Below are 24,960 nucleotides of genomic sequence, written 5' to 3'. Positions count from 1 at the left end.
TTCTGCATCATTTGTTTCATTTGGATATTTTCTTCAAGAATGCATTTTCCTATATATTCCACAGGATTTATATTTGATGTTTACACATTTCATCATTGTAGTCTCAATGTTATGCTTGTTTTATAATGTACTTGAATAATAACTTTTAACTCATAAATTTACTTTCCTTTTCAACTTACAGATATGTTATTTAATTGCAACCCTCTATTTAAATTAAATACAATTAAAGGCTGTGAATTTTTGTTTTAAAACATAAATGTTTTTAAATCAATGATTCAGACTATCTGTTCAAGTCATACATCTAATCTTCTTCATCTTTCAAAATACAATAAAACTGGTTTAAAAGCCAATTATCAAGCGTCAAATATCTAGCTACATGTAATTCTCTGGCATTAAAATCCCAACATTTTAGACTTGCAAATTGATTTCAAATTTATGTTCATATCATATATATTCCAAATATTTATGTTTTTGCATTTTTATAGCGACATATTACTCTAGTTGTTAAGGCGTTCTTAGTGAAATACATTTCGCTATATTCATTTTCTTATATTTTGAAGTGTAGGTGATGTGATTCCTTCATTTTGTTTGTAATTCTTTTTAGTTCTTGAAAAGCATGAATTCACAATGTCAACAGCTGCAAAGTAATATTACACTAAGCATCACAGAACATCCTGGATTTCGACTGGTTTTGTACAGGTAGGTACTGGAAACAACATATTACCAGTAGGTACTGGAAACAACATATTACCACTAGGTACTGGAAACAACATATTACCAGTAGGTACTGGAAACAACATATTACCAGTAGGTACTGGAAACAACATATTACCACTAGGTACTGGAAACAACATATTACCAGTAGGTACTGGAAACAACATATTACCAGTAGGTACTGGAAACAACATATTACCAGTAGGTACTGGAAACAACATATTACCACTAGGAACTGGAAACAACATATTACCAGTAGGTACTGGAAACAACATATTACCAGTAGGTACTGGAAACAACATATTACCACTAGGTACTGGAAACAACATATTACCAGTAGGTACTGGAAACAACATATTACCAGTAGGTACTGGAAACAACATATTACCAGTACTGACAATAGGGAACGATTCAAGTGACACTTGAAGAATGAGTTAATAATTTAATGAATAGTAAATGTATTAGCACGGTTATTGTTTTAGTTAACCAGACTGCTGACAATCCGACGACAAATTATGTCCATGTCGGACACTATGATGATTGGAGAGAAGGAAGGTGGATTTTGAGCTGTCGGTCTTGCAGACAGTGGTCTGACAGGATTAAAAAGCAGACCTGTTCAAATGACTGACAGAACTGCTTTGTTGAATACCAGAATTGTCAACATTTGATTGAGGTGCAAATTCTGTCGGAAGGTAGCTGTTACCGACGACAATTTGTATGTGACGCAGTAAGTAATGCTCAATTGTTTTTACGGTTTTAAAATTTTCATATGTCTTCAATTAGCATGGAAAATATGCCACGCCACAAGGACAAAATTGCCGTCTCAGTTTGGTGGTCATTGCTCCCTGCCTCTCATACACAATAACTGAACAAACTCTAAAAGGTGTATCTGTTTAATGTTTTGTTCTCGTATAGAAACTCCCTGAGACTCCCAAAATTCTCCAGCACACCCAATGTTCTAGTATCAATAGAAGCAGAATTGACACAGATTTAATGGGGTGTATTGTTTTATTTTTTTTACAAGATAAACAAAAATACTATTTTCTGTTCATAAATTCGCTATACATTCAACCAAATCAAATTATAAAAATGTATTGTATATGTTCACATTAAGGTAGCACAATGCTAAGATTAAAAACAAATGCCATGTTTGAAAATGCTGTAACTTTCTTAATAATGATTGAAAATTTATAAAAGTGGTAGTTTTAGATAGCTAACAGATAACTCCTTCAAATTAATATTTGTTAGTATTACGCAACAATTATGTAACCAATTATAATGTTAACTTCCACTAATTTCCACTTTAAAATGAACTTCTGCGTAGGTATCCCCAGAGGGTAGATAAAGGCAACAGTAGTATACCGCTGTTCAAAACTCATAAATCCATGGACAAAAAAAAATCGGGGTAACAAACTAAAACCGAGGGAAACGCATTAAATATAAGAGGAGAACAACGACACAACACCGAAACGCAACACACAGAAACGGACCAAGCAACATAAAAAACACCACGAGTATAACAAAGACGTGAATTTGGGATAGACAAGTACTGTGCCACGTCTTATCTCAAAAAGGTTTTATTATATGTTGTTCCTATGGCCATTATCTACAAAAGGGTATCTTAGATTTAAGATGGAATGTATAGAACAAATATTACACCTAATTAAACATTATCTTCTTGAATGTGATTAGGATGTTTACACTAATAAGAGATTTGGGAGATAATGGAATACCATAGAGACAACCTTTTGAAGTCCATGGTGTGTTGATTAAGATTTCGTTAACATTTTCTGTATTTTTGCAGAGATTATAGAGCTAATTTCATTCAAATGAAGTTACCGAGATGTTGACGCTCATTACATCACTGTTGATTACATAATATAGTATTGCATTCATTTAAAAGATTAATGTTTTATCTATTCATATATCTCTGTTTTCTATGCATTCAAGAAAGTTATAGCATTTCAAAGGTTAGTGATTGGAATTAAAAAAAAAATCTTTTTGCATTATGCCTGCTGAGGTTTTGTTGATAAAAATCCAACCATAAATGCCATCAAAATATTTGAAAAAAAAATGTTTTTATATGAAAGATTTAGCAAAAAAAAATGCAAGTGACGAATACTTTTGGCCAGGTTCAGTAAATATCAAGTCGTGCAGACACAAATTACACACAAGAGTTCATATCTGACAGTATGCTATATACACATGCAGAGACACGCAGTTACATCTGCCATTAAGATATCAAAATACAAAAGCACATGTATGCTGTAGACTAGTTGTTACTTAAATTAGCATTATAGTAAAGATAGATTTGCTATGCTGAAATAAAAGCATTCAACCAATAAATAATGAACATAACTTAACTGATTTTGGTAATGCTCCACAACCAATAAAGTCCTGCACTTCTGCATCTTGGAAAGGCTGGGCAATCAAACTCGATACTTTCACAATTGCTGCCTTGGGGCTTAAACAGAACCCAACTAAAATTTTCGTCAAAATGAGTTCCCGGGTTGTTGATTTTAGAGTTTATCGTGAAAACAGTTGATTGTTTTGTAACGGCGTTAACCATATGTAGGTTTTTACTCTTTTTTTTTTTTTTTTATAGTGGATGATATTTTTATTTGAGTTGTGCTGCCACAGTTCATTTTTGAATTACTGTACGAAAATAGTACTGGCATGTGGTTTGTAACAATCAGTATAAGATTCTGCTGTATATTTATAACCTGTGTTGACTGGTCTTTGAAGAATTTGAGATGTCGATCTCACGAAGTTTTTCTGCCATTTGTGTTGCTGGTTCGTTACTACTGCTTGTATAAAGGACTGCTCTGGCTTCCCGAACAACTCTGAGGATTACATATTATTAGCAGTGCACTAAGGATATTTAATGATGTCATGAAACGCTGGAAGTTAGAAAGGAGAAACTATTTTTATTATCCAAGTAATACTTTTCATTCAGACGCTTTACAGTAAAGCGGACAAAAGACCATATTATATATATTAAAATAATTTTCTAATATCAAAAGTGATTTTCTAATATCAAAAATTATTTTTTAATATTAAAAATTAACATCTTCCAATTCAGGTTCTTGGTTTGTTTCATTTTGTGACTCTACTAGTTCTATAGCTTGCAATAAATCCTCATCTTCATTTGCCATATTTAAAAGAAAGAAATATTAATATGATTAAATTTAGTGGATATTATTTTGGATACACGTATACATTGGCTAGAGGGTTGAGATCTCATAAACATGGATGACGCATTTTTTCAATGAAAGGCAAAAAGCATTTTCTGGTTGTTTTTTTTTACTGAAAGAATAAAAAAGACAAACAGAAAAAAAACAATAGTACATATGACACAACATAGAAAACTAAAGAATAAACAACACGAACCCCACCAAAAACTAGAGGTGATCTCAGATCCTGCTCCACATATGGCACCCGTCGTGTTGATTATGCGATTAAAAATTCGGTAAAAAGCCTAATTCGGTAGGTCACATTCATGAAAGGGAAGGGGATTGTAGTTACGACGTTAAGAACATATCCGATATCATTTGTGAAACGGTTATTCCATAACGGTCAACCAACTCGTGATGGCGTCCGTAAAATTTACGAAGGGATGATTTCAACTTCACCATTTGGAACTCTTGGTTTAATAGCTTTTTATGTGAACAGTAACCCTCTTTCAAGAAAACCATGATAGGAAATGCAAGCACGGGAGTATCGTATCAATTGGGAGATATATACCCCGTTTACAGGTGCTGCTGGAATGTTGCTTATTAGAAATGAAAAGTTTTCAATTGGAAAGCTGAAATCATCTCTTATGTCTTAAAGTTTTGTTTTAACTGACCCTCATTGTCAGTTTCTAGATGTAAGTCAAGATATGAAGCCGACTTGACTATCTGTAGTATCTTTAATCTCCAGTTCGATGGGATAGATGCATTCCACATAATCACTAAATTTTAAATTGTTTAGTGAAAGAACATCATCTATATAGCGGAAAGTAGAGTTAAAGGATATTGTTAACTTCTTATCTTTCTTCCTAAGTTCCAGCATAAAGTCAGCCACATATTGAACCAGGTTCAACCCACCACTTTTATAATTCCCCTTTAAAAGTGTCCTGTACCAAGTCAGGAAGATGGCCATTGTTATACTATTGTTCGTTTCTGTGTGTGTTGCATTTTAACGTTGAGTCGTTTGTGTTTTCTCTTATTTTTGAGGTATTGAGATAAGACGTGGCACGGTATATTTAATGCGTTTCCCTCGGTTTTAGTTTGTTACCCCGATGTTGTTTTTTGTCCATGGATTTATGAGTTTTAAACAGCGGTATACTACTGTTGCCTTTATACATAAAAATAAAGAAACAAGTCGGTGGGTAGAGGGGCACAGTTTGTTCCCATTGGAATGCCGACAGTCTGTTGAAAAACACGTCCTCCGAACGTAGCAAATATGTTGTCAATCAAGAAATCAAGCATCTTGATAATATCAAGTTTCAGAAAATTATTTGTTTGAATCGGAGTGATTCTTTACAAAGTAGGATTTATCCCCCATAAGACAAGATACTTGTATCTACGTTGGCCATTCTTTTTTAAGAAGCAAAGTAATACCAACTCTTTCAATTTGTCTTTTAGTTTGGAATGAGGAATACTTGTGTAAAGAGTAGAAAAGTCAAATGTTTTAATACTGTTGCAAGATGAAAGAGAGTTAGATTGATTGTACTCTTAAAGATCTTTGGAATAATGTTTGACCAATGAAAACACTTCAGAACAATCAACTGCAGATGGCGCTGAATGTAAAACTCTTGAATGTGCACAAGTGTGTGTACTCGTAGTTATTTTTGTTGTTCATATCTCATCATATTTGTAAATTCATAAAATCAAGCTTTAGACGAATAGCTATTGTAACAGATAAGCAAAAATATACTGATATAATTAAGGCTACCTATTTTTTTCAACATGTGTTTAAGTGAAAGGTGTGCCAATATTTTCAAATACTTCTTCTTTCTTAGATTTCTCACTATGGCGGTCCTTTGTTTGGTAACGTTTGTTTTTAGATTTAATGTCCTCCTCATCTTTTTTCATATCTTCACTGGTGGTGACAAAACCTTCCTCCATGGCCGTTTTTTTCTGGTCGGACATGCCTTTTTTTGACTTTTGCAATTTTCCCGGTTTCATACAAATTCCTGGCAGCTAGTGGATTTAGATGAACTTGCCGTCTAACATCGGTTGAATAGCAACACAATTGCTGCTATTTTTCGGTTAGCTATTCAAAATTAAACCAACCTCTGTTGGTGTTACTTCCAGTCGGAAACCCGATTGAAATAGAACAAAAGAATCGAAGCTCTTTGTTAGAGAAGGCGATAAATACGGTAATGTTTACTATAGTGACAAAAAATTTAAAAGTTAATAGAAACAATTAAAATTAAAATTTTCTTCCCAATAACGTAGTGTTTTATTTTAAAAACACCATTTGCATAAGTCTTCCAATTTATCTAGTACATAGTTAAGCAGAACAATCAGATATCAGGTCGTCAACATGGGTATCTTTCAAGTTGAATGTAGAAAAATACATATCAATCTATTAGTTCAGTAATTTTCGTGTCTGCCCTTCTATTATGTGACTCGAGGAAAAATTCCAAAAATGGGTAACAACAGTATCAAAAAGAGGAAATTGAGTGCACCTTTTTATGTTAGGGCGTTTTTGAGTTGAATATTTTGTCTTAATATCGTCTTGCTTCAGATTATATCATTTTGATATATCAAAGCTATAGGTTGACTTTATAACTTTAAAAAAATCACAGTAATAAAAGATGAAATATATGGGTCAAGTAAAAATTGGTCATGCCAAATTTTCAACTTTCTTGTTCTCTCTGTAGATTTCAAAAGGGATCTTGTATGGTCTGCAGTTTCAGGTGATGGAAGTCCGAGTTTAAACAGTTTGTCCTTAACTAATTGAAGATCCATTTTGTCATATTCCTCATCACTTGTGTACTTAAATATACCTTGATGTAACTGGTCTTTAAGGGATTGTTCTCGGATGTAGGTTAAAGGCTATTTTCTGGCAAATAGTTGAATGGTTTTGGGTATCAGCTCACCTTCTGGAAAAATTACTGTTGTTATTTTCGTCTTCTCTGCTATCTTGACACCGATGTAGAGTTCACCAGAACTTAATTTTCTTTTAACATCCTCTTTTATGACTTTACCTGTCCTTATTGTTGGTATACTGCTGTTTATTTCTCAAATATATCGTGTTCATGGCCCTTCTAATCCTTCGTAGATAGTCTCGCGAGCTTACCTTTTTTTCTTTATTGTGAGTCTGTGTGCTGATGCCCTGCTTCTTTGCGCATTCTAGAATTACTTGACCAGCATTGGCAGGAAACTTACCGTTGATTTGCAAATTGTAAGTTTTGGCCATAAGAGTCCAGTTAATATCAGATCCTGATGGTTTGGATGTGATTTCATCGAGAAAACCAGTTCTGTCGAAGGAGTAGTTTTCAAAACTCTTGGAGGGGTCCGTAGGTGTCCTGTTGCAAGGCAAAATTTCTGTCCCTATCCAATTTACCCTCATTTCCAGTGGCAGACCAAATTTCCCCGACCATCATCCTAGATGGCCTCTATTACAACAACCTACCTATTGTTTTTATTGTGAACTTGTTCTCGTCCTGAATATGCATGAAATATTTGCCACTGGACGTTAAACAACCAACAATCAATCAATCAAAATTTCCATTGTGCTGTTTCGATTTCTTCTTACCTGCTGACTCTTGACGAATTAACTTCTCTGTCCTCTTCTGCTCTTACTTTTGATTAAAACAAATCCAGTCATTCTGTCCCGATGGTATTGGTTGAATGATTTTTTCAGATAAAAGAAAGTTGGTTCCATCATTTCCATCATCCTTCATTACTTCCTCAAATTTCTTTTTACTAACGGTGACGGCTTTCTTAATTTCCTGACGATCTTCTGCTGTGGTAATTGCTGTAGGAGATAGTAAGTCAGCTAATTTACAGTTGAATTTAATATTGACTTTTCTTCTATTATTGGTTGGACGATGTTGATGAAGGACTTAACTATTTTAACTCCTTTCTCTTCGGTCATTGATGTTGACGACACAGTATGAATAAAATGATCTGTAGCTGTCTGGCAAGTTTCCAAAATTTGACGTGAGTCTTTGTCTATTGAGATTTATGTAAAGAAGACATATCAATGTGAATTGGTCTGCATGGATTGCATTTTGCAAGCGTATGATTTTGTTTTTCCATTTTTTTAACATTGTACTAATTTTGTAGTCCAAAATATTCCAGAAATAAATTACGTTCTTCCGATTTTCCTCCACTTTTCTAATATTTCTTGTCAGTCAATTAAGATTGCAGTCGACTTATCCTGTTTTTGAAGTAAGTGTATTCCACATGCATTTTTGGATATCCGGCCATGAACATCAGGGCTGGTCCGTAAACAAATATAACCATGTCTGGAGGCGGTATTTCTTGGCCAACTTCCGTGCACTGTATTTTAAATTGCTGATTCTCCTGTGACCATAGCCCATATTTTACTTGGTAAAACTGCACCATTAAGGCTTTTTAATAATCTAAAAATTAAAACAAAGGTTATGACAGTTTATGGGTGTAGTGAAACCCTTGTGGGTATTCTATTGAACTAGCACTTTTGTCTGCAATCTTAATTTAACTTTGGACAGTGACCATGGTGCCTCTGGTATTGTAGTTGATTCTTCAACACTAGTGAGAGTAGAATTAGTTTTTGACGGTCGATTTTTCTTGCGCTGCTTTGGTGGATTGACACAAGGTGCATCTGGTACCTTTCTTTTCACATTTAGCCGTGTCTCTTCAAATAGTTGGTATTGTTTTTTTTCCAGTTTCGAACTTTAATGGTGTCCGTCTTGCCACTTATCAAGTCTAGTATGTTGCTAAGGACATTAGAAATAGTGTGCATGCCATCGTTCTGCAAATCTAAAATTATAATTTTTCAGTTGAATGACATGAAATGCTACTGATCTGATGAATTAATCAGAAAATGATTGATATGTTAAATTTAAGTGAAACAATTTCAATTATGCAATTATGAACTTGATTTCTGAAAAATTTACAATACTTAAAATCTCTTGAATAAAACAATTATTTAACTGGATAACATTTAAAAAAAAATGCTTTACTCTCCCTTATATAGTTACAAAATAATTTCATGATAATAATCCACATTTTACCCTAAATATTTACCCAAAAATTTTAATACTACATAAATATAGTTTATCTTCTTCTCTTTGCAAGTTAAAGGATGACCCAATCTTTGTCTGCTGGGCGTCGGCGTCCGGCGCCTTTGGTGTATTCTCGATCTGTTCACTGTTGTAGTTCTGTTAGGTCGATCATTCTTCAATCTCCGAAATTCGTCTCCCTGTTCCCTCACCACAGATCTCAAACCCTGTACTTGCGATACCAGTCTTTCAATCACCGTGTGTAACTGGCCAATACTATCTCTTGTCCTCGAGTGCTCTGCAGCAGTGTTCTCTAGCAAAGTAGATATGGACTGTTTAACCTCTCCCAGAGCAGAACAATCAGATGAAGATGAGGATGAATTAAGTACTAGACCCTGGCTTAAAGGAACACCATTCCATTCCGTGGCTGGATGGTTTGTTGAGGGTGATACAGGAAGATTTCGGGCACCTAACAGCTGGGGCAACAAATTGTCCTCGTCCTCGATTTCTCAGTCTCTCATTATGATGTTCCTCACTGGAAAGGCCAGTTCTGGTTTTGATACCAATGGAGATTCTGGGAAATCAAAAAAAATCAATGATGTTGGTTAACTGGAGGTCATCTCCAAGTGCAGCCTGGTTCTCCTGTATTATTTCCTGAACAATGTGTGTTTCTGTTGGCAAGGGTGGTGAAGCTTGGATGGATGGTGATGACCAGTGTCCTTGGTAGGTAAATATGAGGAAATATCAGATGGAGGAGTGTAATTGAAAAACTGGACTGGTTCTGGTGGTGGCATAAAACTTCGCATATTTTCAGATAGCAGAATTGAAGATACCCATTATCTTATAACCGGTCGAATGTGTACTAAGGAGTCATAAATCATTGGAACACAGAGAAAGAAACCAACAGCGTCTGTGGGGCAGATATAAGCGTCCGACACATGACCAGATGTATAGTACGTTGGACCTTGCCTATCATTAAGAATGTGCTGTCCACGACATTACCATATTTCCAGATTATTTTGTTTGTTTGATAGCACATCCAGGCATATTAACCGAAGTCAACAAGGTGTTATTCGTGAAGTCGGAAGAACCTGCAGTGTTATTATATAACACTACTTTCAATATTGGATACTTTTTACCTGTCCGTTTTGGTCCTTAAATATGTTCTGTATCAAGGCCGGAGTAACTGTACCAGCAGCCTATTTATATACATGATAGAAAATGTGGTGATGAACATTGTCAGATTTTGAAGGGAACGATTTAACTTGTACTTAGGGGACGACCATTAGATATTCTGGGGGGGGGGGGGGGGGGGGGGACAGGAGGATTTGTTTTTGATCGGTTATTAATTTTTGTAAACTGAGAGGACATATTATTCATTTTCTGCACTGTTGAAGCAAGAGTTTTCATTTTCATTAAAGCAAGGAACTGATTAAAAATACGGTTACATCAGGGTGTAAAAAATGTGAATTTGTTTTAATTTGAATCAAAGAATTCAACTTTATTTATAACTAATATAGGACCATGCTGTTGATTAAAAAATACTCCATTCCCGGACCTTTTGTTTTCCAAATAATTAATATTACCAATAATTGATAAGTTCCAGTTGGACGGGTTCAAACAGAAAGATTTGAAAGCATAGAAAACTGTGTATCTTATAATCGGCATTACTTTATCAGATGACAATACCAATACTAGAATAAAGCTTTCGCATAGCTATATACTTTAATTCAGTCACGGACCCGCGATATCACGGATGTGTTCTAGTAGTATATATAGTAGTGAAATACAAAATGTATATTATAATGATACAATTAGCAAAATAAATAGAATACAAATACACACTATTTTATTTAACTGACACAATTTAAAGGAATACTCTCTAAACTATATAAGTAGAGAAGCGAAAAGTTTCTTTTGAATACTTAACAAACGGCTTCCGAACAGTTCATGTTTTTTGCTCAATTTAAAAACTTGAAAACATAACCATGTATATTAAAAACTGACGACCAGACATCACTAATACGTGTATACACAAATTCATTAATTCTTTATTAACGTTTAGCCCTCCGGCACCTTTCTATTAAGAATGTGTAGTGACATTAATATAAACAGTTACATCCGCTGCTAATTGATACTGTGACAGTTTCTATGTATCTATTCTACAAATCCTCTATCAAATTTTACAGAACTAACTGATCTTCAACCAATTGACTCACTTCGTTCAAACAATAACTGTGCTGATTGCATTATGAAAGACAAACAAAGTTCCAGTATACAGCAATATATTGAAAAACTTCACAAGGTGAACAAGGCTTTGAGGCGACAACGTGTGAAGGCTTGTCGCCGTTGTCTTTTGGACACTCCAAATGAAACTTATAAATGTGGTGATGAGAATAGTGTTACCAGTTCACTTATCAGTCTCATGCAACCTTATGTGTGTATATATGATCGGTAGTCATTTGTTTGTTTATCTATCTGTAATTATGTATTTTGTTTATTTATGTATATGTAGTCGTCAATTGGGTAATGTTTTAATTTGAATTTACTAAATAATTTGAAATTCAGTAACATTTGGATAATTATGTTTTATGTCAGTATATAATATTATATCTGTATTCAATTTTCAAAAGCCTCGTCTTGATCAATAAACTATCATTTATATTTTTTTCTTGAATGGCCGAGAATAGATATGTTGGGAAACAGTGTTTAAGTACATATATATTAGAAGATGTGGTGTGAGTGCCAATGAGACCTCTCTCCATCCAAATTACAATTTGTAACTAGAGGCACTAATGAGCCCGTGTCGCTCACCTTGGTCTGTGTGAATATAAAACAAAGGACAGATGGGTTTCATGACAAAATGTGTTTTGGTGACGGGATGTGTAGTTCTTACTTTACTAAACATTCTTGCTGCTTACAACTTCAGGTCACTGTACGGTCTTCAACAATGAGCAAAGCCTATACCCCATAGTCAGCTTTAAAAGTCCCTGATATGACAATGTAAAATAATTCAAACGAGAAAACTAACGGCCCTATATATCAATCAATCAATTTCTAAATTGGACATATTTTTTTTTAAAATGACCCACACATGTGAAAAATAAATAAGTTGTATATCAAGTTATTTTTTTTAAATCAACACAGGACAAAGGAGTTCTATCTATCAGTCATCAGTTATATAACTTACTTGATTTAAGAAAGTCAGAATCCTCTGCTAATTTCTCTATTGATATCATGAATATTATTGATTATAAACAACGAAATAATAGGTCTCATGGGAAACGCATCAATCGAAATCAACGAGTTAAACATCGTATAAATTATACACTTGATAATATCGTATCTATATTTAAAAGTAATGGTCGGCATCAATTATTATGTAAACTGGGACAAATACCGATTAGTAAATTCTACGATATTTTCAAAGAGTGTGACACCATCTCATTCTTCAGCCCACTGTATGAATATTCGCGTATAAAAACAGCATTTTGTCACCATAGGCTGTTCCTACGTATTGACGCACCTGAAGATCATAAACGTCTTTTTTTAAATCAAATATATTAGCAGAGGTATTTATTTTATCAACTTATCTAGTATATTTAATGAATCTACCGTTCAAAGCTGTATACCTCCCTATTTTGATACAAGAAACAACTTTATATTGGGTATGATTATGTCAGTAGTTAAAATGAAGTGTCTTAAATTATTTTGTTGTTTTTGTGTACAATGGTTTTCCTCATAAACCTAATCGCTATTCCATTCCGGATAAGTTCTAAAATTACGCAACTTTTTCATCCAGTTGAAGCTATCTGGGACCCTGTTTAAACAATTCACCATGCATGATACTTTTTAATGAGACCTGTTTAAACTACCGTAAATACTTCAAACAATTGTTTTTTTTACTTCAATTTTAATTTCGAAAAAAGTGGACCATACAATATCAAAGTTTCTTGATGATCACTTCTAAAGTTTTTCCTCCCTCAGCTCACTGCTGATGACCTCCATTTTCGGCCCACATGACCTAAACAGGAAGTTGTATAAATGACTGTTTTTCCCGGAATGGACTAAATAGCGGTAAGGTGTATTGGAAAGTAAGATGCAAAAGATTAATATTTGAAAACTGCACACATTCTGTATTTTTCATCGTTTTCATGAAAACGGTACATATTATTACATAGTTGCGACATCATCAGATTAAAAATCATATATTTTTCATTTATATTTTTTAATTTTAGATTTTGTATTCCAAGCAAAAAGTGCATTTTTGAAATAGGCAAAACTTGGCCTAGATCCCAATAAATGATTTAGGACTTTTCAATTTCCAAATCGGTCATAACTAGCACCATGCCAACACAATTTATTTTGAAATTTTTATAGGTTAAAAATGTATTTGTAGACTTTAAGGTGTTGTAAGACTTTTATTGCAGTTTGGATGATTCATCATAAAACTATTTAATTACAGTTACTGTCATGGGACACTTGCAGATTTGGGAATTAGTAGAGATACACTGGTACTAGTATAATGTGGCAGTTAGGATTATTATTTCGTTATTATTTCCCTTGATTAATACTATAAATTTCATATTCCTTTATTTGATGATTTAGATGAAGCTTATTCAGTACATGCTTGTTAAATAACATAGCTTTTGCTATTTTAATTCATTTATTAAAGACATTTATTTATTTATATGTACTATGATCATGTGCATCTAAACACTACTAAAGGCATACCATCGCTTGTACAATTTTTGAAAAAAGATATGAATATTACACCTTCGAAAACCAATTCATCACAACCGTACAAGTCAACCACAAGACAAAGGGATCGACCCAACCAAACTATGACCACCAATATAACCAATTTTCAACACACGAGGATCGTCTAACAAACGAAAGATACAGAAATTATAATAACAACCAAGTTAACAATATTCAACTCCAACCAGAGTTTCCACAACCACCAAGGTTTTCGCAATCACAACCATTCAACATGAACAACACTCAAGAACCACCGTTTCCACAACCACAACAATTCAACATGAATACTAGTCAACGACAACCGTTTCCACAAACAACAACATTCAACATGAACAATAATCTACACAGGATGCCATTCCTGCAAGCACCACCAGTCAACCTACCGCCTTTGCCGTATTATCCGTGGCCATGGGGCCCATTTAACCAACCAAGTAACCAAAATGGCTTTTCAAATTATCCGTAAACATTTGTTACAATCAGTATTAATTGCATATCAAAAGATAAACATGTGAAACCTATCTGTTATTGTTTAAAAACAATTGTAATTTGGTGTACTTATTTGCCTGACAAGTCAAGGTATGACTAAAAATCAATGTTTTGGGGGTTTGTTGGGGTTTTTTTCGTTGTTGTTTTATTTGTTCTTTTCAAATATATATATATATATATATATATAAAGTATGAATATTCATAGTAATGAGAAAGAGAAATGAAAACACCATTTTTTCATTTTATACTGTTTATAAAAGGAAAAAAAAATTCTTCCCATTTTTATGTTATATATATGATAAATCATAAAAATAATGAAACTTCTATTAACCATTTATAATAGTAAAAATACAAAAAATGGATCATTTAATTCATTGTAATTTTAAAATTATCAATTCCTTGACAAAGGATCATCCAAAATCAACTCCAATTTTGTCCTTTTAACTTATACTTTAAATCATTTTACTAAAATAATGCCAAAACTTAGTTCTACTGAATATAACCTTAACATTGGCATGTGGAATATTCAAGGTTTAAATTCAGAAAAAATTACTGATCATTCATTTGTAAATTTTGTATCAAAAATGCATATTATTAGTCTTGTTGAAACTTCGAGTGACTGGTAAACCTGTTGATAATATACCTGGATTTGATTTTATATGTAATAGTACCAGGAAAAAACATAAAAGAGCCAGACGTGGTTCTGGTGGTATTTCTCTGTATGTCAGAAGTTCTATATATAAAGGTCTATCCAAACTAACTTGTACTCATAATAATGCTGTATGGGTTAAACTAGATAAACATTTTTTTAATCTTAAGAATGATATTTTTATGGCTACAGTATATTTTTCACCAGAATATTCTTCTGGTTGTACAGAAGACATAAATATAGTTTATTCAAAGTTGCTAAGAAATATTGAGCACTATAGTCAACTTGCAGATATTGTAATACAAGGTGATTTTAATGCATATACTAATACTATTCCTGATTTTGTTATCTCTGATGAAGCAAAATTCCCAAAATCAAAAGACAATGATTATTCAATTGACTCACATAATTTAAGAAATAATCTTGATTCAAAATCTGCAAATAAGAGTGGAAAGTTATTAATTGATTTATGTAAAGAATCCGGACTCAGAATACTGAACGGAAGAACTATTGGAGACCCTTTGGGCAAATGTACATGTATAACATATAATGGTTCCAGTCTTGTAGACTATACACTTGTGTCTTCTAATATATTACAATGCTTTGGAAACTTTAAAGTTGGTGATTTTACTCCAATATCAGATCACTGTCCTATCAGTTGTTCTTTACTTACTTGCTTTCAAAAATGTAAAACTAAAGAGACAAAATTAGACCCTCTCCCTGGTAAATTTTTTTGAGATAACAGAGCAATGGATTGTTATACTACAAACATTCAAAACTCACATGTAAAACAAAGACCAGATAAATTTGTAAATGATAAACAGATTGATTCTAATTCAGCTGTTGAAAAATTCAACGCTATTTTGTGTGATGCAGCACTTTTATCAACTAAATTTGTTCAAAAGAAAATCATGAATAGGCCTATAAAGAAAAATAAAAAACCATGGTTCTCAGACTCTTGTCATGACCTCCATACTACAGTTAAAAAGTACTGTTTACTTGTAAATAAGTTTCCAGACAACGGATCCTATAGAAAATCATTTTACTCATTCAAATCTAAATTAAGAAGAAGGTGTAAAAAAGAAGAAAGAAATTACAAGAGTCAAATCTGTGACCAAATTTCACTAAATATGAAAAAAGACCCAAAGACATTTTGGAATTTACTTAACAAATTAAGTTCTCTTTCAGAAATAAAAGAGGAAAACCATTTTGATCAAGAATTATTTATAAACTACTTTAAAAAAATGAACAGTACTTCTAACATCCAAAACAATAAATTCCATGACATAATTATTGAAAAATTAACAGCCTTAAAAAAAGACACTAAATACATGCAACTCTGACAACGAATTTAATAAACAAATCCAGCCAGCTGAAATTTTAAATGCAGTTAAAACACTTAAAAATGGTAAATCATCAGCTGAAGACTTAATTTCTAATGAAATGATTAAATGTGGTATGCCAGTATTATTAGAACCCCTATTAAAACTTTTCAACCTAGTATTTATGAAAGGCAGCTTCCCAAAATTATGGAACAAAAGTCTGATTACATTAATTCATAAAAAGGGGAACAAATCTGACCCCTCTAATTATAGAGGTATCTCATTGACTTCTAATTTGGGAAAATTATTCAATAAAATTATGCACACTAGACTAATGAAGTTTATTAACACTAATAATTTGATAAGTGAAAATCATATTGGCTTCAAAGAAAAAGCTAGAACAGCAGATCATATCTTTTCATTAAAGTCTATTGTAGACAAATATAAAACTAAAAAAAAGAAAATTTTTGCAGCATTTATAGATCTGCGAAAAGCCTTTGATACTGTCTGGAGGGAGGGTTTATTCTACATTCTACTCCAAAACAGAATTCCAGGCAAGCTTTTTAACGTCATCCAATCAATGTATAATGACAACAAATGTAGAATTAAATTTCAAAATGGTATGAGCCATGAATTTATGTCAAATTGTGGAGTAAAACAAGGGGAGGTACTTAGCCCCACTTTGTTTAATATTTATATAAATGGCCTTGTAAATGACCTTGATCATGCAAACACTCAACCAATTATTATAGGAGATGTTAAATTAACATCATTATTATATGCAGATGACATTATTTTATTATCTGAAACCCAAGAAGGGCTACAAAATCCACTAAATGAGTTAACTAAATTTTGTTCCCTATGGAAACTTGATGTTAACAAACAAAAAACTAAAATTATAATATTCAATTCTAATGGAAAATCTCACTGTAATTGTTTTAAGGTAGAAAAAGAACATCTTGAGACTGTTAAATGTATTTGTTACCTTGGAATAACTATAAATTGTTCAGGAAGTTTAAGTCATTCAATAAAAAATCTTATGGAAAAAGGAAGAAAGGCTTGGTTTAAAATTAAAAAAATAGAAAATTCCTGCAGTATGCTTGAAAAATTATTTTATACTTTAGTTGTTCCAATAACTCTTTATGGAAGTGAAGTTTGGGGTGTAAGCCAAGTGTTCAAAGATTCAGATCCATTTGAACATTTACATATTAAATTTATTAAAGAAATTTTAGGTGTACAGTGCAAAACAACAAATGTAGCCTGTTTAACCGAGACAAACAGAATCCCTTTGTACTTTAAAATTCAGCTTTCAGCTATAAAATTTCTAAACTATATTGTAAACTCGCCTAACACTTTAGTCCATAAAATATATAATAATGTAGAGAAAACAAGTAAATGGGTTAACATTGTAAAAGACTGGTTAAATAAATTAGGTTATGGTCATCTCACTTTTGATACTTTTAATTTAAAATATCACATAAATAGTATCCAACAAAGAATCTATGACCAGGCTTATCAAATTATAAATTGTTCTATCAATAAATGTGAAAAATTAAATTTCTTTTGTCATACTAAAAGAATTAGAAAAAGGCCCCCATATATTGATATATGTAAATTCAAAACTGACCGATCAGTTTTCAGTAAATTTAAACTAAGTGCACATTCCTTAGCAATTGAAAGAGGGCGTTATACCAATATTGAAAGAAGTAAACGCATTTGCTTATCCTGTAACAAACAAGAAATTGAGGATGAATACCATTTCTTCTCAATCTGTCCATGCTATACATCATTAAGGGATACCTATATACAAAATATTAATAAAAATCTTAATTTCAATTTTATTAAATTGCAGTCCACTATAACACTTAAGCATTTGACTGTACTTTTAAATAGCAGTTTACCAGTCATTATAAAAATCTCCATAAAGTATATTAATGATTGTCTTTTATTAAGAACATCTGTATAACTTGTATTTCTTTTAATATGCATTGCCAACCTAATTTTTGTTTGTGTTCTTTTTTCAATTGTTCATGAACATTAATAATGTGTTAACTGTTGAAATTTATAGCCTTTTTTCTTCTTTGCTGTGAATACCACTGTCACTCTAATATAATTGTAATCAATTTAATTATTGCAAGTTTATTGTCTTAATTTTGTATGCCATAACCATTTAATGTAAATGTGTTTGTGCGAATAAAATATTGTCTATTGTCTATTTATATTGAAAAGTTTAATATTTGCACCGCGGCAAAACCCTTGATTACCTTCTGTGAGAAACTTGTATATTTCATAGAACTCGTTTTAGATTCTGAATTTGAATCCTCTAAGGACTGGTATTCAATCCAACAAAGGAAAGCCAAGCTCTCCAATCAGAATTTGGTCAGTGCATTTGCTACATGCCTCCATAGTACGTTAGTGCATTTGCTACATGCCTCCATAGTACGTTAGTGTATTTGTTACATGCCTCCATAGTATGTCAGTGCATTTGCTACATGCCTCCATAAAACGTTAGTGCATTTGCTACATGCCTCCATAGTACGTTAGTGCATTTGCTACATGCTTTCTAAGTACGAATAATTTGAAGATATTGAATGCTCCATTTCTGATTACCTTTGGCCTAAGATGATAATTGTTGTACTTTGATGATTAAAATATATATTGTTTTCAGTTTTTGGTTTTCATTTACTTAGATATATTATAGCGCACCACATTTGACATTTGACATCAGTCGTTTTCCGTACACATCAGTTTTAATACAAACTAGAAATAGATGTGGTCCGCATCCCCGAATCTTGGACAGAATTGTTTCTGCTACAATACTCTTCCGACACTGCTTTCAGGATTTATTACATACTGAAAACGACAAAACTATTTTCCTTTACCTGTGTGTTGTAAAAAGTAATTGTCACTTCATGTCTTCTAACTTGCAGTCCTCATATGAATTTAAGGTTTATGTACCCTTCTGTAGCCATTTTTGTACGAATTTTTCAAACCTCAATTGTATCAAAACTAAAGATATAATATTTAATAGAGATAGGCCATTTAGGACATGTTCTAAGGGGAAACTTGATGCAAAGCATTATTTTTTACTGTTTCATTGCATTTAATAGAAAAAGAGGACTTTGTGGCAAATAAATCAAGATTTTTATAGAAAATACACTGCCTTTAATACAAAGATTTTTGTTATAAAATTTGAAACATAAATTACTCACTTGATTTTCTATGATGTGCTAGTGTTTATTTTTTACAAAAAGTTTGAAGTAACCTGTAAATTCAAAAACAGCTCATGCTGAGTCACTAAAGTCGAGCGCACCCTAAAAGGTGTACTTGAATTTGGCCATATTTATACTTGTCTTAATCAATAACTACATACAACTTGTTTTAAGGAAATCAATGCTAGCACTGCATGCAATAATCCTATATCTATCAGTCATCAAATTGCCAAGTATGAGAGTACAAGGATAAAGGCTGTGGATTTTCTATAAAAATCTTGATTTATTTGCCACAAAGTCCTCTTTTACTATTAAATTCAATAGAACAGTAAATAAGAATGCTTTGCATCAAGTTTCCCCATGGAATATGTACAAAAGGGCCTATCTCTATTATTCATTATATCTGTAGTTTTGATACAATTGAAGTTTGAATAGTTCGTACAAAAATGGCTACAGAAGGGTACATAAACCTTAACACGATCAACAATAAAGACGTTACTTAGAGATACACTCACAAAGCGTTAAAAAGTTGCTAATAAGAAACTATATTTGCTTTGACTCGTAACAATAAGTTAACTTTAAGAAAAAGTTATCCTTGACCTATTCGTAATTTGCTGATCGATGCACCAATTGTTTTCAAAACGTAATGGAAAATAAACTTGTCGTTTACAGTATGAAGAGATCCAGCAATGACTCATGTTCAAAAACAGTCAAAATTGAAATTAATAAAGGAGGAAACATCTGTTTGTTTGTAATGAACTTTCATTAATGACATAATTACTCTAAACAATTGTTAAATATAGTAGAATTTTGTAGAACTGAAAATTTTTCTGAGATTTCGGTTGACCATTGTATTCGAGATTCAGTGTTCTTGTGGATTTCATCAATCAGTAGCCAGGATGATGGATCAGTGCCTGATATATATACTTTTCTTAACAACATTTTTAGAACAACAACATCAAAGGCTGACTTTGCATCCAATAGCACTATATAGAAAGGGTAATTTTTTGTCCATATATTCCCTATACACTTTATCTAAAATGATAGCAGCATTTAAAGGTGATGTATTTGCTGTGAAACCTTTTTGAAGTATGGACTGTAATTTTAGAGAGCAAGATCTTAGGTCTAAACGTAAAATAAATTCAATGATCTTCAGAAGTATGGGAAGGACTGTTATTCCACGATAATATTTGGCATCGTTTTTGACTCCCTTGTTCTTAAATACTGGTGATAATAATCCTGTTTTGATGATGTCAGGAAGTACCTTATCTTCGAACATTCGATTAATCAGTTTATGCAAAAATAATTTAAATTGTTGTCCGGCATATAATACATTTTCATTAGATATACCAAATACATCTTCAGCTTTTCCTTTATTGATTGATTTTATAGCTTTCTCGATAGTGTCTAAATCTACATATCTGGTAGCGTAATGTTCACTTATCCTTTTTATTGAGATATAATCCATTTCACATAGTGCTAAATGTTGATAGTTAAATTCAGGATGTTCAGAGGGAATTGCCAGTTTACTAAAATGTAGGTTCCAGCCTTTTAATATATCATTTCTCTCAAATATTTCATTTTCAACGTGTAGATCATTGATGAAAGTGTTCCCATTTTGCCTGTTTCCGTATTAATTTAAAAAAATTATGTTTATCATTCTGATTGTAGTTAATAATGTCATTTCTTTCGTTATGCTTTCTTCTTATTTCTTCATTTCTATTGGCTGCCCTGAAGTTTTTTCTAGTGAGTTTCTTTTCCGTTAAAAGTAAGTTATCAATATTTGGGGGTCTACCTGCTGATTTCCAGTTTTTATATGCTAATTTATTTGCTTCTAATGATTCCGAAATTTCTTTGTTCCACACATTGAGTTTTAATTTATTTTTCCTATACGTTTTCTTCTGGTCAAGCTGTTTTGCAGTATCAGACAAGAGGTCCATTGCTTGAAGGGTAATCTCTTCTAAATTAACCTTATCGAAATTTAACATTTCTATAAAATCTCCAATATTTCTACTGATAGTCTCTTCATATCTAGATTTGTCTACCTTATTCCAACTAATTTTGTGTTTTTGTTTTCCAGAATTCCTTGATTGTTGTTCTCGAGTTATGTTACATTTGATTCTCATTGATATAGGATGATGGTCTGATACATTAGATGGTAATTCAATCAGTCTTTTCGATGGTTCACACTTCGGATCAGTATATAGAAAATAGTCTATTTCAGATGTATCAATACCATTTACATTTATAAATGTGAGGCCTTTAGAGGTAGTTTTCAGATTACATTCCATCATTAAATCGTTGAGTTTATGTTAGCGCCTGCTGTTGTTGGATGGATTGTATAGATCTTCATTGAGGTCTCCAACGATTATAATTTCATGGGTCCCACCATACTTTTGTACAATTTCGAAAATCTGGTCTAAACAGTCTAAAAATAAGTCGTATCTATCATTTGAGGATTTTGTAGGAAGGTATGCTGATATAATTATCTGTGGTTTATCTATGGCTAATTCGATACATTGTAATCTACTTGATCCGTCAGGCAGTGGTTTTATATAACGGTCTATTAATTTTTGCCAAAGCACTGCTACGCCACCATATCCACGAGGCACATGAGAGGCTGCAATCAATACTACCAACGATAAAGTTATTTCAATCTACCTGTGTCATGAGGGTTTTAATTTTCATGTTCAATACTAACAACGACAAAGCTATTTCATCCACCTGTGTCACGTGGGCTTTTATTACCAGAATATTTCGAGTTATCTAGTGGCAGGCATCGCGTATGGTGGTTTTAAAAGTTACATTGAACCACGAATTCAATTAGCTCATTGTCCTTCGTCTTCACAATAATTTCTTAAACGGTTCAATAGTAGCAGTGGAATACCTGCATTTATTAAAGAGCGACATTTATTTTCTCGTTAAGATATAATTAATGAGTGATTCGTCACTTTTCCTTTTTTTTTAATCAGCAGAGGTATTATCAAACATGCATGTCTATAGATTTAAGTATATCAGTTGGCCTCGCAGATAGCAATAATACTGTATATGTTAAAATAGTTAACATACCATAATTTTAAAGCAAAAGCTTTGTTTAAGGTTTATGTACCCTTCTGTAGCCATTTTTGTACGAATTTTTCAAACCTCAATTGTATCAACACTAAAGATATAATAAATAATAGAGATAGGCCATTTAGTACATGTTCCAAGGGGAAACTTGATGCAAAGCATAATTTTTTACTGTTCCATTGCATTTAGTAGAAAAAGAGGACTTTGTGGCAAATAAATCAAGATTTTTATAGAAAATCCACAGCCTTTAATACTGAGATTTTTGTTATAAAATTTGAAACATAAATTACTCACTTGATTTTCTATGATGTGCTAGTGTTTATTTTTTACAAAAAGTTCTAAGTAACCTGTAAATTCCAAAACACCTCGTGCTGAGTCACTAAAGTCGAGCGCACCCTAAAAGGTGTACTTTATTTTGGCCATATGTATACTTGTCTTAACCAATGACTACATTTATAAACTTTTTTAAGGAAATCAATGCTAGCACTGCATGCAATAATACTATATCTATCAGTCAAATATGGTTATTTGGTCTTCTCCCGACCGGTGTCCTATAGCCATTCTTCCCCCATGCCCAAATTTCCGGGGGGGAAATACTGGATCGATCCAATATTTCCCCCCGGAAAAATTGGCATGATCCCACTTTTCCCCCTCAGCGTTACAAGGGGAAAACTAGGATCAGGCCAATTTTCCCCCCGTGAGTATCATGAAAAGCTAAAATTTCCGCCTTGTAATATAACGTCGGCGACGTCACGATAAGATTTTTTAAATGATAGTAACTTTTTTCTCAGTTTATAGTTACCAAAGCTTCATCGTGTGAATATACATTTGATATGTATTTATATGTGTTTATCTATGTTGTGATGTTATACTATTGTTTCAAAAAAAGGGAGAAGGTTTGGTACCATTTAAAAAAAAGTTTAACCCCGCTGCAAATGTTTGCACCGGTTCTAAGTTAGGAATCTTATGTACAGTAGTTGTCGTTTGTTTATGTAATTTATACGTGTTTCTCGTTTCTCGTTTTTTTTAATTTAGACAGTTGGTTTTCCCGTTTGAATGGTTTCTCACAAGTAATTTTGGTGCCCTTTATTGCTTGTTGTTCGCTGTGAGCCAAGGCTCCGTGTTGAAGACTGTACATTGACCTATAATGGTTTATTTTTATAAATTGTTTTTTGGATGGAGAGTTGTCTCATTGTCACTCATATCACATCTTCCTATATCTATATACATGTTATATATTTATTCACACGAAGCACATTCTGATCACATCCATTCTATTTCGTGGACCCTTGGTATCATTGACCAAATAAATACAATTACTTTAACCACTTCTGGTCATTCAGTAGTTTTTTCCTTACATGCGGACATATAGACAGTCATTTAAAAATGTAAAAAGACTGTTGAACAGAACGACAGACTTGTTGACTCATAGACAGACTGATAAACCTGTAGACAGCTGATTTGTGTAAATGTAAATGAACAACAAATTTGTATATTTATAAATAAATATAATTCTAACACTGTTCGGTTTAATTTCCAGACTCTTTATAAATATAGTGAAATCTATAATGGGGGAAAGATTGGCATGGGGGAAAAGTTACTATATGTATACGTATTGTCAACTTTCCGCAGGGGAAGAATCACAATGATCCAAAATTTCCCCGGGGGAAAAACTGGCATGGGGGAAGAATGACTATATAACACCGGCAGTAAAACGCTTGCCGAAGTGGGGCGTCCGTTTGGCTGTGCGGGATGTCCGTAGGTGGACTGTTGCAAGGCAAAATTTCTGTCCCTATCCACAAACCGTCATTTTCTAGTGGCAGTCCAAATTTCCTTCACAATCATCCCAGATGGCCTCTTTTGTATCAACCTACCTATTGTATTTATTGTGAACTTGTTCTCGTCCTGAATATGCATGAAATATTTGCCACTGGACGTTAAGCAACCAACAATCAATCAATCAATCAAATCCTTTTTACTATGACAGCCTGAGTCTGGGGGAAACATCAATGTAAAGATAAATTCTGACAGCTATGAAGTATTTATTAAATGTATTATCATACTATTGTGTTGTTCTTAATATCAAATAATAACACAAACTGTAAATGTAATACGCTAAGTTACATGTGCTTGAAGTGATATACTGGTATCGATCGAAAATTCAGACTCTTCAAAGTAAGAGTTTTGTTTGGCGACATACCATTTAGCCAGCTTCAAAGTTCAAAGTTCAAAAGTTTTATTTAGAGACTTAATTCTTCACAAAACAACCCCAAACATGTTGTGTTATATCCCTTTAAACCTTTTAATTACCTATTTCTCTTAAAATATGATATTTGGACAAGAAACTGGAAATTTGTAATGGGCGATAACTCGAGCAAAAAATTCTCCGTAAAAAAGGGTCTCCAATGGTTTATGGCTCAGCGCAAAAAAGCGCATAGTCACATGTGGCCAAACTTAAATTCATTCAATTCGTCATTAATTTAAGTTTTCAATGATGTCTTCATTGTATTTCGTTATTTACATATATGTAAGCAACGATTTCAC

General features: G+C 32.8%; 2 protein-coding genes across 2 annotated transcripts; both read right to left on the bottom strand.

Moving 5' to 3' along the window:
• Positions 1-662: 662 nt before the first annotated feature.
• Positions 663-1,097, bottom strand: LOC134718415 (homeobox protein ESX1-like). The gene has a single exon (XM_063580916.1). It carries the CDS (start codon positions 1,095-1,097, stop codon positions 663-665), a length of 435 nt encoding a protein of 144 aa, XP_063436986.1.
• Positions 1,098-20,305: 19,208 nt separating this feature from the next.
• LOC134718414 (uncharacterized) lies at positions 20,306-20,815 on the bottom strand. Its single transcript, XM_063580915.1, has one exon. The coding sequence runs from the start codon at positions 20,813-20,815 to the stop codon at positions 20,306-20,308; it is 510 nt and encodes a 169-aa protein (XP_063436985.1).
• Between the last annotated feature and the right edge of the window lie 4,145 nt (positions 20,816-24,960).

This window comes from Mytilus trossulus, chromosome 5 (genome assembly GCF_036588685.1).
Source record: "Mytilus trossulus isolate FHL-02 chromosome 5, PNRI_Mtr1.1.1.hap1, whole genome shotgun sequence".
NCBI classification, from domain to species: Eukaryota; Metazoa; Mollusca; class Bivalvia; order Mytilida; family Mytilidae; genus Mytilus; species Mytilus trossulus.
This window is presented reverse-complemented; position numbering and strand designations above follow the sequence as displayed.